Source organism: Pteropus medius, unplaced genomic scaffold (assembly GCF_902729225.1).
Source record: "Pteropus medius unplaced genomic scaffold, Ma_sr-lr_union100, whole genome shotgun sequence".
In the NCBI taxonomy this organism is placed as follows: Eukaryota; Metazoa; Chordata; class Mammalia; order Chiroptera; family Pteropodidae; genus Pteropus; species Pteropus medius.
Window position 1 is genome coordinate 22,171,047 of NW_024342467.1, and position 13,864 is coordinate 22,184,910.

The window sequence follows — 13,864 nt, forward strand, 5'->3', positions numbered from 1 at the left end:
AATATTTATAACAATCTACTTTAAATTGAGAACAACTTAAGTTTGAATGCATTCTAAAGCTCTACATTTTTCCTTTCTCCTCTATCTTTGTTTTTTGATTTTAATGTCACATTTTACATCTTTTCATCTTATATATTCCTTAACTAATTATTGTAGCTGTGGTTACTTTTACTATCATCTTTTAACTTTCATTACTACCTTCGTAAATAACTAATCCGCCACCTTTACATTAGATATTTGGAATTTCACTATATATTTTTTTACTGGTGAGAATTATACTTTCATATATTTTTTCTGTTACTAATTAGCCCCTTTCATTTCAGTTTAAATTCCTTTAATATTTCTTATAAGGCCGGTTAGTGATGATAAACTCCTTTAGCTGTTGCTTGTCTGGAAAACTCTCTCTCTCTCCTTCAATTCTGAATGATAACTTTGCTGGATAGAGTATTCTTAGTTGGAAGATTTCACTCTTTCAGCAGTTTGAATATATCATGTCACTCTCTCTGGCCTGCAGTTTCTGCTGATCTCTGCTGAAGGTCTTATGGAGGTTCCCTTGTACATAACGAGGTGACCTAGAGGTGTCTCCTGGGTGGCAGTCATTCAAGTCAGGCACCACATAAGTGTGAAAGCTCCTTTCCAGGAGATGCTGATGACCTGCAGGGAGGCAGAGGGGGAGTGCAAAGGTTGCATCCATTGATCCTCATCCCCGCCATCCTTGCTTCAGCACGCCCCTAGAGAGATGCCAAACCAGATGCCTGCCCCACCAGGACGAAGCTCCAGGACAAGAAAATAGGTCTCTCTTACAGAAAGACTGGGGGTATGTTTCAGTCTGCTGTCTATGCCCCAAAGCGATAGCCAGCCAAGAACTGTTTCTCCAATTATTACAGTCCCATGGGACCCAAGAACTCCAGCTGCACTGGCCACCAGAGCCGGGAGATCAAGGGGTGTCCCCCTGGTTGGCAGCCATAAAAGCCAGGGCGCTAGGCACTCATACAGGCTCCTCTTTGGGAGACAGTGGTGCCCTCGGATGCAGGAGAGGGAGAGGACAGAGTTAGTGCCCATCCTCTGAGGTCTCTGGAAGGGGTGACAGTGTGCTTTTAATTGGAAGCCTGCCCCTCAGGTCACAGCTGTGAAGATAAGCTAACAGGCTTCTTTCACATCAAGACCAGGCTTCCCGCCCACCCCCACCCCAGGGTCTGTGGCTTCTTGCTGTGCCCTGGGTGGAGGCAGGGCAGCCGGTTTGAACTCTCTCCATCGATGATACAGAAAGTGAGTGCTACCTGGCGGATACTTTCATGGGCGCATCAGTGGTTATTTGTGCAGGGAGCTGCATTTCTGAGGAGGTAACTTATGAATCAAGCGTGAATTCTGCTGGTGATGTGCTAGACGGCTAAAGAATACCAAATTAAATAGAACATTTATCTTCTCTTCGAGAATTTACAATCTTAAATTAATATTTCGAGTAGACATGACACAGGTAATCATAAGGTAGCAAGTCTGGTAACGTTGCCTGTTAAAATATCAAATTCTTCCATGACAATGGCACATAGCAGCTACTCCAGGTAACCCTCTGTTCACTCCCTCCCGTCCTTCCTCGTTACTCTCCCCCGTGTCCTCATCCGCTGTCCCCAGACCTTCTTATATTCCAGCAACTAAAGGGTCTGTACCTGTATGCACTCAATATTTTACACATAATCTCCGCACTGTGCCAAGGGAAAGCATTACAAGCCTTGAAATAGCAATAAGTATTTGGTAAACTGCAGTTAAAAGCCAGCGCGTGAAGTTCAAGTTGGGGGAGAGAGGGAAACGGAACTAAAGAATGGATAAGGGTAACGAAGACCCATCGAAAGATGTTAAGCATATCATCTTTTAAAACAACAATTTTGATCAACTTTAGTACATAAGTATTCACTGACGTTTGTTGAGCGAGCTCTCGTGGTGCTAATGAATGATTATTCGTCGCATATGCTCTTAATATGCATGTGTTTTTGCCGTTGCTCCTTCTGTTCCAGCCAGCTAATGATCGGTTTGCATCCACATTTGCAACATGGCTGGTCCTTGTTTGGGATGATACCTGCTGACGAAACAGAGGAAAGCGAGACTGGGCACATGGAAGAGATTGGTCCAGAGACTTAGTCTCCGTAAGCACAAGCTTCTAATCAGTGGGAAGAACAAAAGAGAAAAGCTTCATAAGTACGGACTTGCATGCCGGCAATTTACCTCCTCGCCTACACAATTACAGCATCTATCATGCTAACATTACCCCACTTTGCAATCGGTGATTTCAGTATTACAGAATGAACACTGAAAAGTCTTTGGGGGGAGGGGGATCAAACTTGGTTGATCTAGTATGACTTTTTTCCTTCTACTTCGCTTAGGACATTGTACCAAATAGTGACCAGATACTGATAAATGAGTTTATTCATCTATGTGAACAGGTATGAGATCACTCAGATTTTTGATTAAAAAGGGCTAATAAGAAAGGTTCAATTGTATGGAAGTATTGATAGAATTGGTTTTCCATTACTTTAATTCCAAAAGAGATAAGATCGTCCTCATTATGGATGTGCAGAGTAAATGATCAACACCCAAAACAGTACCTGAGCAAATCAGTGTTTTATTTTAACACCACAGTTCACTGTTCTTCCTAAGTGGCAGTCACTACATTGTAGATACTGGGAATTACAATATAATTCCTGCCACTATGTGTATAATATATTTCTTCATTTCCATCTTAAGAGCAAATGACATTACTCAAGCAATTACTTTCACCAAATATTAATTTTCATACTCTTTCAGCAGCAAGCACCAAAATCAAAACCCAACGATGAGTAGAATAAATATACATAACAAAATCACAAATTTACTCCCATAAGACATGTGGGAATAAAATTTTCATATTCCCAAAGGTCGGCATATATATATATATATATGTGTGTGTGTGTGTATATACACATATATGTGTATATATATATACATATATATACACACACATATATATACACATATATATGTGTGTGTATGTGTATATATTTATACACACACACACATATATACATATATATATATATATATAGGCATTAAACTATAGAGTATTATAATTCACCACAAATCAGGAGCCATTTAATACTGTTTACTATTTTAAACTGCTCTCTTTAATAATACGAATGATTTTAATGCGAGAGAAATGTTTCTTGCCCGGGATCGTCCGGCTGGAAGCTTTGCGCTTTGGGACGCGTCTCCTCCCCTCTCCGTGTGACTGGTGGCGCTGTCGCCCAGTGCCGGCGTCCCGGGAGTCCCGTGCGTGGGGTCATTCCTCTTCGCTCTGAACTGGCGTCCGCTCCGGGGGAAGAACCGACTCCAGTCTCTGCCAGCGTCCTGGTGGCCACAGGATGTGCGTAGCGTGGGCGTGCAGGAGTCCCAGCGAAACCTGAACCCAGGAGAGACACAAAGAAAGCCGAAAAGAAATTATTTTGTGAGGATCGTCACTTAATGTCTTGAAAGCAGAATTCGACCCAGGTCTGATATGCCACGGGAAGACGATGATGAGGGTTAAAAGCAGTACACGCTTACGGGGCCCTTTCCTAGGTGCTTTGTGCATGTCACTGCCTTTTGTCCTCACACCGTTTGAGGTAGGTCCCGATAGAGCCTCCCTTTGCACCTGAGAACACTAAGTCGCGGCAGTTACGGGGCTTGCCAACAGCCTTGCAGCCACCGGGTGGTGGACGCTGGCCGCAGGGACGAGCGGTTCAAACCCCGGGCCGGCAGCCTTCGCCACCATCCTCAACAGCTTGCTCGCATCGACCCTGGAAGCGTCAAGCTGGTTAAGTCTCAGAATCCCCAGCAGAGGCCCCAGGATCCCAGAGAGGCACGAAAACGATATGTTTTGCACAAAACGCCGTCCCGCCTACTGGATGAGCAGCAAGAATTAGATGTGAGATCGCGTGGGGCGCCCCCATGGGAAGGACACTGCGCCACACTGCCCGTGGAGACAGGTGGCAAGCCAGCGGCAGAACAGCGAGGGGGCACGGGAAGCCACGGAAGAGAAGCGTGAGGATGATGGCAGATGGCGGAGCATCTCCATCAGCAGAGATGCCCGGGACGGACCGCGAGGAGGCAAGCGGAGGGAGCTCTCCATGGCTGAGGCCTGGGCCGGCGGGAGCCCTTACAGACGTCTTGGGGCCCGCCAGGAACACAGACTGCCCCGTCGGGAAGAACAGAACCTGTTTCTGGCAAACCTGTTTCAAATGCAGACCCAGGCCCTCTCCTCCGAGCTTGGCCTTCAGCGGGCCTGAGGCAAGGCCCGAAAATCTGCGTCTTTTGTTGTCGGTGCTCTCAGATATTTCAATGATATTTAGAAGCTTACAAAACACACTCATGTTTAAACACATTTATTGAGTGCCAGCAATAAAGCATATTTTATACTATGTCTCCATTTTATTTGTCATTTTACTTTCAAATGTTTTTTTTTTTCTATATATCGGAGCTCCATAGAGATCAACAAACAACATCCCTTTCACTGAAGTTATTCTATTTGCTAGCACATGCGTTTAAAAAAAAAAAAAAAAAAACCTCATTGCCCAGAGACTCAAAGGAAAGAGCTGAATGTCAAGGGAGAGATTCCCAAAAAGATAACCAGAAATACATTAAAAAAAAAGAGAGAAGAAAACCTTCACAACTTGAAATACAAACAAACCCAAAGGGTACCAAGAAGCCCATGGGCCCAATAAAGAAATTTTCTTCAGCTTGTTACTTTGAAAATCAAACACATAGAGAACTTGAAAATGCTGTACAAAAAATAGCTCTATTCACCAAAATTCACCAGTTATTCACATATTGTTGCCTTCTTCTCTCTCACGTGTGATTGTATGTGTATTTGTGTATTTATAATTACTTTTGAACCATTTAAAGTTGTTGACTGCATGCTGAATTTACCCCTAAATGAATACTTCAACATGTACCTCCTAAAAGTAAGACTTTTTCCTACAGTAATATTATATACGAGATATTTAATATTGATATATTACTTAATATAAGCCTATATTCAAATTTTTCCTATTGTCCCAATACTGTCTTTTATACCTCTTTTATTTTTAAAATTCTTAATCGAGGATCACAGATTGTATTGTAACTGTCATTATTTTGCTTCAGTTTACAATTAGTTCATTTTAATCTGGAGCCCAGGCCGGCTGCCTTGTAAAATGTTCTACATCTGTAATTGCCCAATTTTTTCCCCCTCCTGAATGGACTCAAGTTAAATGTTCTTGGCAAGAATACTATATAGTTGATAATGTATTCTTCCCGTTCTAGTAGGTCAGGAGGCACAGAATATCATTTTGACCCATCGTTGTGATAGGAAGTTTGATCGCTTGATAAAGGTGATGTTGACTCGATTTCTCCAGTGTAAATAAATCATTTTCCTTTGATAATAAGTAACCTCTGGGATTATACTTTTTCAGTTACAGTTGACATTCAATATTATTATATTGGTTTCAGGTATACGCATAGTAATTAGGTATTTATATAACTTATAAAGGGATCACCTCGATAAGTCTAGTACCCGCCTCATACCATACAGAGTTATTACAATAATATTGACTATATTCCCTGTGCTGTATTTTACACCCCTGCAGCTGTCTTTACAACTAGCAATCTGAAGTTCTTAATCCCTTCCCCCTTTTCACCCATCCTCCAAAGCCCCCTCCCATCTGCTGACCATCAGTTTGTTCTCTGTATCTATGAGTTTTATTCATTTAATTTTTTTTAGATTCCACCTGTAAGTGAGATCAAATGGTATTTGTCTTTCTCTGTCTGAATGATTTCATTCGGCGTAATGCCCTCTAGGTCCATTCACGTCGTCACAAATGGCAAGATTTCATTCTTTCTTATGGGCAATATTCCGTTATATATATGTACTACCGCCCCTTTATCCATTTGTCTATCAATGGACACTTAGGTTGCTTCCACATCTTGGCTACTGTAAATAATGCTGCAATGAACATATGGGTGCGTATAGCTTTTGAATGAGCGTTTTGGATTTCTTTGGATGAATACCCAGAAGTAGAATTACTGAGTAATAAAGTAGTTCTATTTTTATTTTTTGAGGAACCTCTGTACTGTTTTCCATAGTGGCTGCACCAATTTGCAATCCCACCAACAGTGCACGAGGGTTCCCTTTTTTCCACATCCTCACCAACGCTTGTTTGTTGATTTTCTGATGATAGCTATTCTGACAGGTGTGAGGTGATATCTCATTGTGGTTTTAATTTTCATTTCCCTACCGATTAGTGATGTTGAGTGTCTTTCCATATGTCTATTGGCCATCTCTATGATCTCTTTGGAAAAATGTCTATTCAGGTCTTCTGCCCATTTTTTAATTGGATTGTTCCTTTTTTGGTGCCAACTTGTATGAACTCCTCATATCGTGTGGTTATTAACCCCTTATCGGACGGATCTTTGGCAAATATTTTCTCCCATTCAATAGGTTGTCTTTGGTTTTGTTGATGGTTTCCTTTGCTATGAAAAAACTTTTTAGTTTGATGTAGTTCCTTTTGTTTGTTTCTCTGGCCTGAGGAGAAATATCCAAAAAGATACTGCTGAGGGTAAAGTCGGAGTTTACTGCCCATGTTTTCTTCCAGGAGTTCTATGATTTCAGGTCTTACATTTAAGTCTTTAATCCATTTTGAGTTTACTTTTGTATATGGTGTAAGAAAGTGGTCCAGTTTCATATTTGTCATGCATCTGTCCGGTTTTCCCGCACCATTTAATGAAGAGACCGTCTTTATCTCATTGTATATCCTTTTCTCCTTTGTCATTAATTAATTTACCATATGGGCATGAGTCTGTTTCTGGGTTCTGTATTCTGTTCCTTTGATCTCTTTGTCTGTTTGTATGCCAGTACCATGTTGTTTTGATTACTATAGCCTTGTAGTATAATTTGATGTCAGATAGCATGATACCTCCAACTTTTTTCTTTTTTCTCAAGATTGCTGTGGATATTCGGGGTCTTTTGTGGTTCCATATAAATTTTAGGATTGTTCGTTCTAGTTCTGTGAGAAATGACAATGGTATTTTTATGGAGATTGCATTGAATCTGTAGATTGATTTGGGTAGTGTGGACATTTTAATGGTGTTAATTCTTCCTCTCCATGAGCACAGTATAGCCTTCCATTTATTTGTATTTTCTTCAATATCTTATAGTTTTCCGAGCACAGGTCTTTTACCTCCTTGGTTAAATTATTGCTAGGTATTTTATTCTTTTTGATTACTATACAATCCTAAAATTTATATGGAACCACGAAAGACTCTGAATATCCACAGAAATCTTGAGAAAAAAGAAAAAAGTTGGAGGTATCATGCTATCTGACATCAAATTATACTACAAGTAATCAAAACGAATAAAATTGTAAATGAGACTGTTTTTTATTTTCTTTTTCTGATAGTTTATTGGCATATATAAATGAAGTTAATTTCTGAATATTAATTTTGTATCACACTACTCCACTGACTTCATTTATTAGTTCTAATAGTTTTCTGATGGATTCTTTAGGGTTCTCTGTACGTAATATCGTGTCATCTGCAAATACTGATAGTTTTACTTCTTTCTTTCCAATTTAGATGCCTTCTATTTCTTTCTTTTTTCTGATTGCTATGCCTAAGACTTCCAGTACTATGTTGACTAGAAATGGTGAGAGTGGACATCCTCGTCTTGTTCCTCATCTTAGAGAAAAAATGTGTAGCTTTTCACCATTATGATGTTAGCTGTGAGCGTGTCATATTGCCTTTATTATGTTGAGGTACAAATGTTTCCTCTATTCACACTTTGCTGAGAGTTTTTACCATAAATTGATGTTGAATTTTGTCAAATGGTTTTTCTACTTCTATTGATATGATCATGATTTTTATCCTTCATTTTGTTTATGTGGTATATCCTGTGAGATGACTTACAGACATTGAGCCAAACTCGAAGCACAGGAATAAATCTGTGGATATTTTAAAATATGTAAATATCTTCTATGTCAACATTTTACCTAATCATCTCACTGCCCTCTGAAGGAAGCTGTTCTCCAAACCACTGTATAGCTTCAATATCATTGATCCCGCCTTAATTATTACATTGAAGATTACAAAATAGTGACTTTCCAAATTTATTATTCTTTTACATTTATTAGCTTTCATTTTCTCTAAAAAAAAAAAAAGTTTTTCCTCCTAACCCCAAATGCCTCTTGTATCAAAGATTCTTAATTCAGAATCTGATACTATATTTTGGTGTGTTTGATGCTCAGATGTTCTACGTTGGGCCAGAGGAAGTTCTTTGTTAGCTTTGGACATGTCTCCATCTGTCTTCAAGGACGTCTTTATCTCTTGGTACCACTAGATGTTGCGGGCTTGCCTTGTACTATATACCCGATTCCACCTGAAATCGGACATCTCTTTAAAGAGCCTTGGTTTCTTTTACTGAGGAATTTTATTTAGAAACCCAAATCCTGTACTAGATACACTCATTGCCCTGGGGGTGTTAACTGTCTATGTCATTTCAAGTGATAACATAAAAAAATCCCAAACCACGTTTCTCTCTCGCCTTTCCCCATTTAGTGTTTCTATCTCCCCTCTTCCAGAATGACCATCGTGGCTGCCCACAATAGGACATCTACGCTATCCTAAGATACACACAAAATAGTTTTGAGGTCAGTATACTATCAACAAATTTGCTGAATAAAAATCAAGATTTCTTTGCAGTTATTTTGGTCCTTAAAATAGATAGATCTCAATTTAAGGATGAATTGGCAGAGTCCTGTGTTCAAACTTTATTTGAATTCATTCTTTTTTTCTTAGTTATGTTACTGTTTGATATGCAGTTAGGTTCATTTGTTTCAATTTGTATGCAATTTTAGAGTTGGCTTTAGTTATTTTTCATTAAATTTCATATTTGAATATATAAGCATTTATATGGTCCAAATGTCAAGATTATTCTTAAAAGGTACAGTAGGCAAAATAATGCTCCCCACTCCAACTCCTAAGATGTACATATACTAATTCCCAGAAGGTGCAAATATGTAGTGTTACAGGGCAAGGGGCAGTTCAGGAAGATGGATTTAAGGTTACTGACCACTAGATCTTAAGATGACAAGACTGTATTATCCCATGGACCCAAATGTAAATCATATGGATCCTTAAATGTAGATGAGCTAGGCAGAAGAGTCTGATTCAAAGAGAGATTTGAAGATACTATACTGCTGGCTTTGAAGATGGAGAAAGGAACCATGAGCCAAGGAATGCAGGTGGCCTCTAGAACCTGGCAAAGAAATGGATTCTCCCCCAGAGCTTTCAAAATAAATACACCCCCTACTGACACCTTAATTTTAGCTCAGTGACACCTATGTTGGACTTCTGACATCCAGAACTATAAATTTGTTGTTTTAAACCACTTAACTTATGGTAACGTATTATAGCAGCAGTAGGAAACTAATACCCAAAAAGTACAGAGAAGTTCATTCCCGTTTGCCCCCCGACCTCTAATAGGTTACTATTTTCATTGGTTTCTGGTTTCCTTTTGGAAAAAAGAATACACGTACATATGCATTCCTCTGTCCCCTTTTTCTCTCTTACCAAAGGCAGAATACTACGTATCCCCTTTTGTGTCTTGCTATTATTCTCAACAGTATATCCTGGAAACCACGTCATAGATATGGAGCCTGTGGTTTTTATGAAAGACCCCTCGCTCCTACCCTAAGAGATTCTGATTCCCTCCATTGGAATCAATGGCTGAACTTTCCACTTAGCTTCACACTCAGAAAAGGTGAACTTAACCAATTTAAAAAAGAACTCCTTGAATATTTTCTAAATGTCCTAAGTGACCATTTCCAACCATGTTAATTGCCAGGAGCCTAGATCTAAATGGTCTGTCGTACTGCATTCTGTGCCCATTTTTCTTCTTGTCTGGTGTCAGCTGGGCTAGAGCAGGTGGTCTCCGTCCCATTCCAAGTGACCCTGTTTAGATTTGACAGCTGCTACTGTTGTTCCTCGGTCCTTTATTTGCTTTTCCAAGTTGTCTAACTTTTTCCTAAGGTTGACGTGGCCATCTTTTAACCTGGCTTGACTCTTGCCAGTGTGTTTGCTTGCTTTCTTAGGTCTGGAGCTTACTTTTGACATAGCGATTATTATGATTTTTTAATATGCATTTATGCATTTTACCAGAACCTATGTTTCTTTTATTCCAAACATTTATTAGGGATACTACTCTCACTTCTGGAAAAATGACTCGCCCTCATAATTATGAATAATAATGGTTAAAATTCTCAGCGATGAATAATATCAATATTGTTTAAAAGCATGGTATGGGATGCAAAATTTAAGTATTTTTTTTTTTTTTTAAGACTGAGATGAATATATTCAGAGAGTACCTATCGCTGTGGGGCTAGCTTGTCATAGGTATTTTTTATTGGTATGTATACAGATATGCAAAGAGCACAGTGAACATAGAGGGGCATAATAATGTAGAATTATTTGAACTTTGTAGTTTTGAAAGTTGCACTTCAGGTACAGCTTTGGTTTCCAGATATGGGGGTTCAGAGCTAGTCACCCTCAAATGTGCTACTGTGGTGTGGGGATTGTTCTGAGCTCAGGGCAACTTTGGCTGGGGCCTCAGGAGAAACTTCTGTCCCTCTCTTGACTACCTGGAAGAATTTGAATGAGGGGCCCGGCCCCATATGGGAGATTAGCAGAGAGGACCTCTCTTGATTGACCTGTCTGTAGGGCAGGACAAACTTCTATGAACTAAACATCTGCTCTTGTCATCCTTCAGTGACCCTCTGAAGCCCCCAAGGCACCTTACCTCAGCTTCGGTTCAGGATGCCTTATATATATACCCATGTTCCCTTTCTGTCCCTGATTGTGCGTGCGGGGTCCCCACACACATGTCTGCATTACGTTTGGTTACTTTCTCTTGCTAATCTCTCTCATGTCTATTTGATTGTGAGACCGGCCAAAAGACTTCCAGGTAAGGGACAGTTTCTTCCTCCCCCATAGTTGGCGCCGTGAGTGGGATGATGTCACTGGCTGGGACACCACGAGGCTGCTGCACACATGGAGATTCTGGGGCATCCGACCAGGCTGGCAGCAGGCAAGGGTCTTCTCCACACCCCAGACCCAGGATCTGGAACAGCGGAAGTGGTGAGTCTTTTGCTCTCATGTAAATTTAGATTATCAGAAGAAAATATTTGCGAAACTAGTTTCTCGGGCTAGTGACTCTTGGTTATTTGGTATGAGGACTCATGGGTTTTGTTAATTCTGTTTTCCTCTGTCTCTATTTGGTGTCTCTCCTTTCATCTTGTTACATGTCCTGAGAGCCTGGCCTTATGACAAGTATATTTCCTCTTTGGTCTCCACCACCTGGAACGTGCACTTACTGGGGTGCATCTGGTGGCCAGTCTAATAGATGGGGGTCCCAAGCCTTGGTTAAGCCATAGAAAGCTTCTTGGTCCTCTTTGTCTGGCTCTGCCAACTCTCAGGGGAGTCTGTCAGAAGGGGCCTCAGCCCATTAAGGGTCGTTATCACCTCAACCTTCACTACTTGTTAGTACTAGAAACATCCTATTCCAGTAGAACCCGCCTGGAACCGCAAGTTAGTGGCTTTGTGGCTGGAGGCGTCTCCTATTTTTGTTGGGGGCTGGAGCTGCACCAGCCTTGAAGCCTGTGCACTGGAAGACTGCCTTCTCTATTTTCTTGGGTCACTATAGATCCTGCCTTCAAGGCCAGATGATGAATCCTTTTAATTGGAAAAACTTCTAAATTGAAAAGAAGTAATTTTTTTTTTCGTAGAGAGCTCTCGCATTGTTAAACAGCTAGTCATGAAGAGTCCCTTAGTAAGATGGAAAGACAGAAATTAGAACAAAAATCCAAGTCCTTCCTATTGACCTTCAGACATTTGCAGATATCGGGGGAAAAAATTAAGACATTGGAAGCACAATCGTTCTGCACTTAAGAAGAAAAATGAAATTTAAAAAATGGCAAAAATCTTACTAAAAACCAACCTCAAAATTTATGTGTCCCAAGAATCTGGCTTGGTAGCTGTCAGGTTAGAAGCACCAAATATGGCCAGACAGGCTCGTGAGTTAAACCCCATTTATGCCTAAGTTTCTGGCAAACTGCTGCTGCCCGCAAGGAAACTATAAAATCACAGTGGCTGTTCTGAGGAATGTTCCAGTTAGATAAAAACGTTTAAAGTGCAGAAAGCAAGGGTTCCCAAACTGAACAAGGGCATGAGATGGCTATTTTTCATCGGCATGGAGAAGCCTACAAAGGTTTCAAAATTTCTAAGCTCCATTGAAACATTTATTTAAGAGGGCTAATGAAAAAAAAAAATGGTAAGAGGTACTTAAGACAGATTTGACTATTAGGGTAACTGCTGCTCCCCACTCCCCACCTCCCAGGCTGCGGATGTTTGTGTGCTCATTCTGACATCCTCTGTCAGAGCTGCCTTTCTACTCAGAAATGTAGATTGAACAGTCACCTTTTAAAAATAAAACCACCTCAAGCTACAGACCCAATCCCTACTTGGGTCATTTTTACTCCTAGGTCAAAGGCTGACCTAAGAGCCATAAGTAAAATGTTTTCAACCCAGGGAGGATCCTGGAAAGTTCCTTTCTAAATGGATTATATCCGGAGGCCATTGTGAGAAAGGCATACGCTTTCAGTGTCTCTTCCTTCCCATCTCCAGCTGCGTTCCTTCGGGCTGAGTCTTGAGAAGTAATAATCTTGGCACCTTCTTGGGTCCATGGGGTTGTGTAATACCACCAGAAATACTTACTGTTTTCACAGCTGAAACCTAACAAGATATCTGGAAAAATTTCATAATTATTATTTTTCTTTTATCAGAAATTGGCCAAAGTGGAAGCTAACGTCAGAGCCTGAGAAGGACTGTGCCCCAAGGGAAAGAAATGTTCCAACAATGGGTGGATGGAACTGTGGGTCCTTTGCCCCCATTTAGGGGACAATCTAATTAAGGCAACTGTGCTGTTCTATAAAGGAAGTCTTTATAGGACCAGAGGTGTGGCTCCAGAAAGAGTTCGAAGCCCACCTGTTCATCTTACCAGCCCAAGGCCTCCCCTGGTCCTCTGGAAGCTTATAAATATTGGCTTTGGGAGACCATATCCTTTCAGGAGGGGCCTGCATTTCTCTCCAGGTAACTTTGAAATGTAAACACCTGGTCCTCGCTAAGAACCCTCACTGGGACCATCTTTTGAAATGCAAATTTCAGGAAGGTATTTCTTATTAAAAAAAAAAAATTGCCATCTAAACTGATCAACTTAATGATTGTTCTTTTATAAACTAGTGAGTTTTGCATTGTGGTGCCTGTCTCATGGCTACAAGATTTCTGAAAGATATCTCTGTCTCTGTATGTTCACGTGTGTGTGTTGTGTGGTATTTTCTATCTCTAGATGGTGTTGTCAATTTGTAAAAAAAAAAAAAAAAAAACTTAGCTTAAATGAACAACTGCTTATATGAGAATTCTCAAAAATATAACAGAAACTAACCCAACAGCTTTTCAGAATCACATGATCTGGGAAAATAGTTGATATTAAAGCTGGTTTGAGTTTGGTTTGGATAGATAGGCATATCTTTAGAATCATCAGCATTAAATAATACTTTTATCCTACCTGGGTTTATTAAGTTCATGTTATCTCTGTTGTGTGGACAAAAAAGGTTCTATGGACAGTAACCTCACAGGGAGGGCTGATCATCAATTCCTAACTGGGCAAGTTGGGGGCAGTCACGCCCCAGGCCTGTCACTTCTTTACCAAAAGGTCATCTTTGCCTTAAGCAGGCCCTGGCCCTTGTTTCTGTGCATCTACGTTCACATGCCC

The 13,864-nt window shown here is 40.5% G+C and overlaps 1 protein-coding gene across 4 annotated transcripts in view; it reads right to left on the reverse strand.

Annotated features, from left to right (window-relative positions):
- Positions 1–3,127: 3,127 nt before the first annotated feature.
- Positions 3,128–13,864, reverse strand: part of IMMP2L (inner mitochondrial membrane peptidase subunit 2) — a 694,672-nt gene continuing 683,935 nt past the window's right edge. For all 4 annotated transcript variants that reach the window (XM_039862777.1, XM_039862778.1, XM_039862775.1 and 1 more), the window contains one exon: positions 3,128–3,430. In XM_039862777.1, coding sequence (XP_039718711.1) covers positions 3,311–3,430 — 120 coding nt within the window. In that variant the 3' untranslated portion in view covers positions 3,128–3,310. The remainder of the gene's footprint in view (positions 3,431–13,864) is intronic.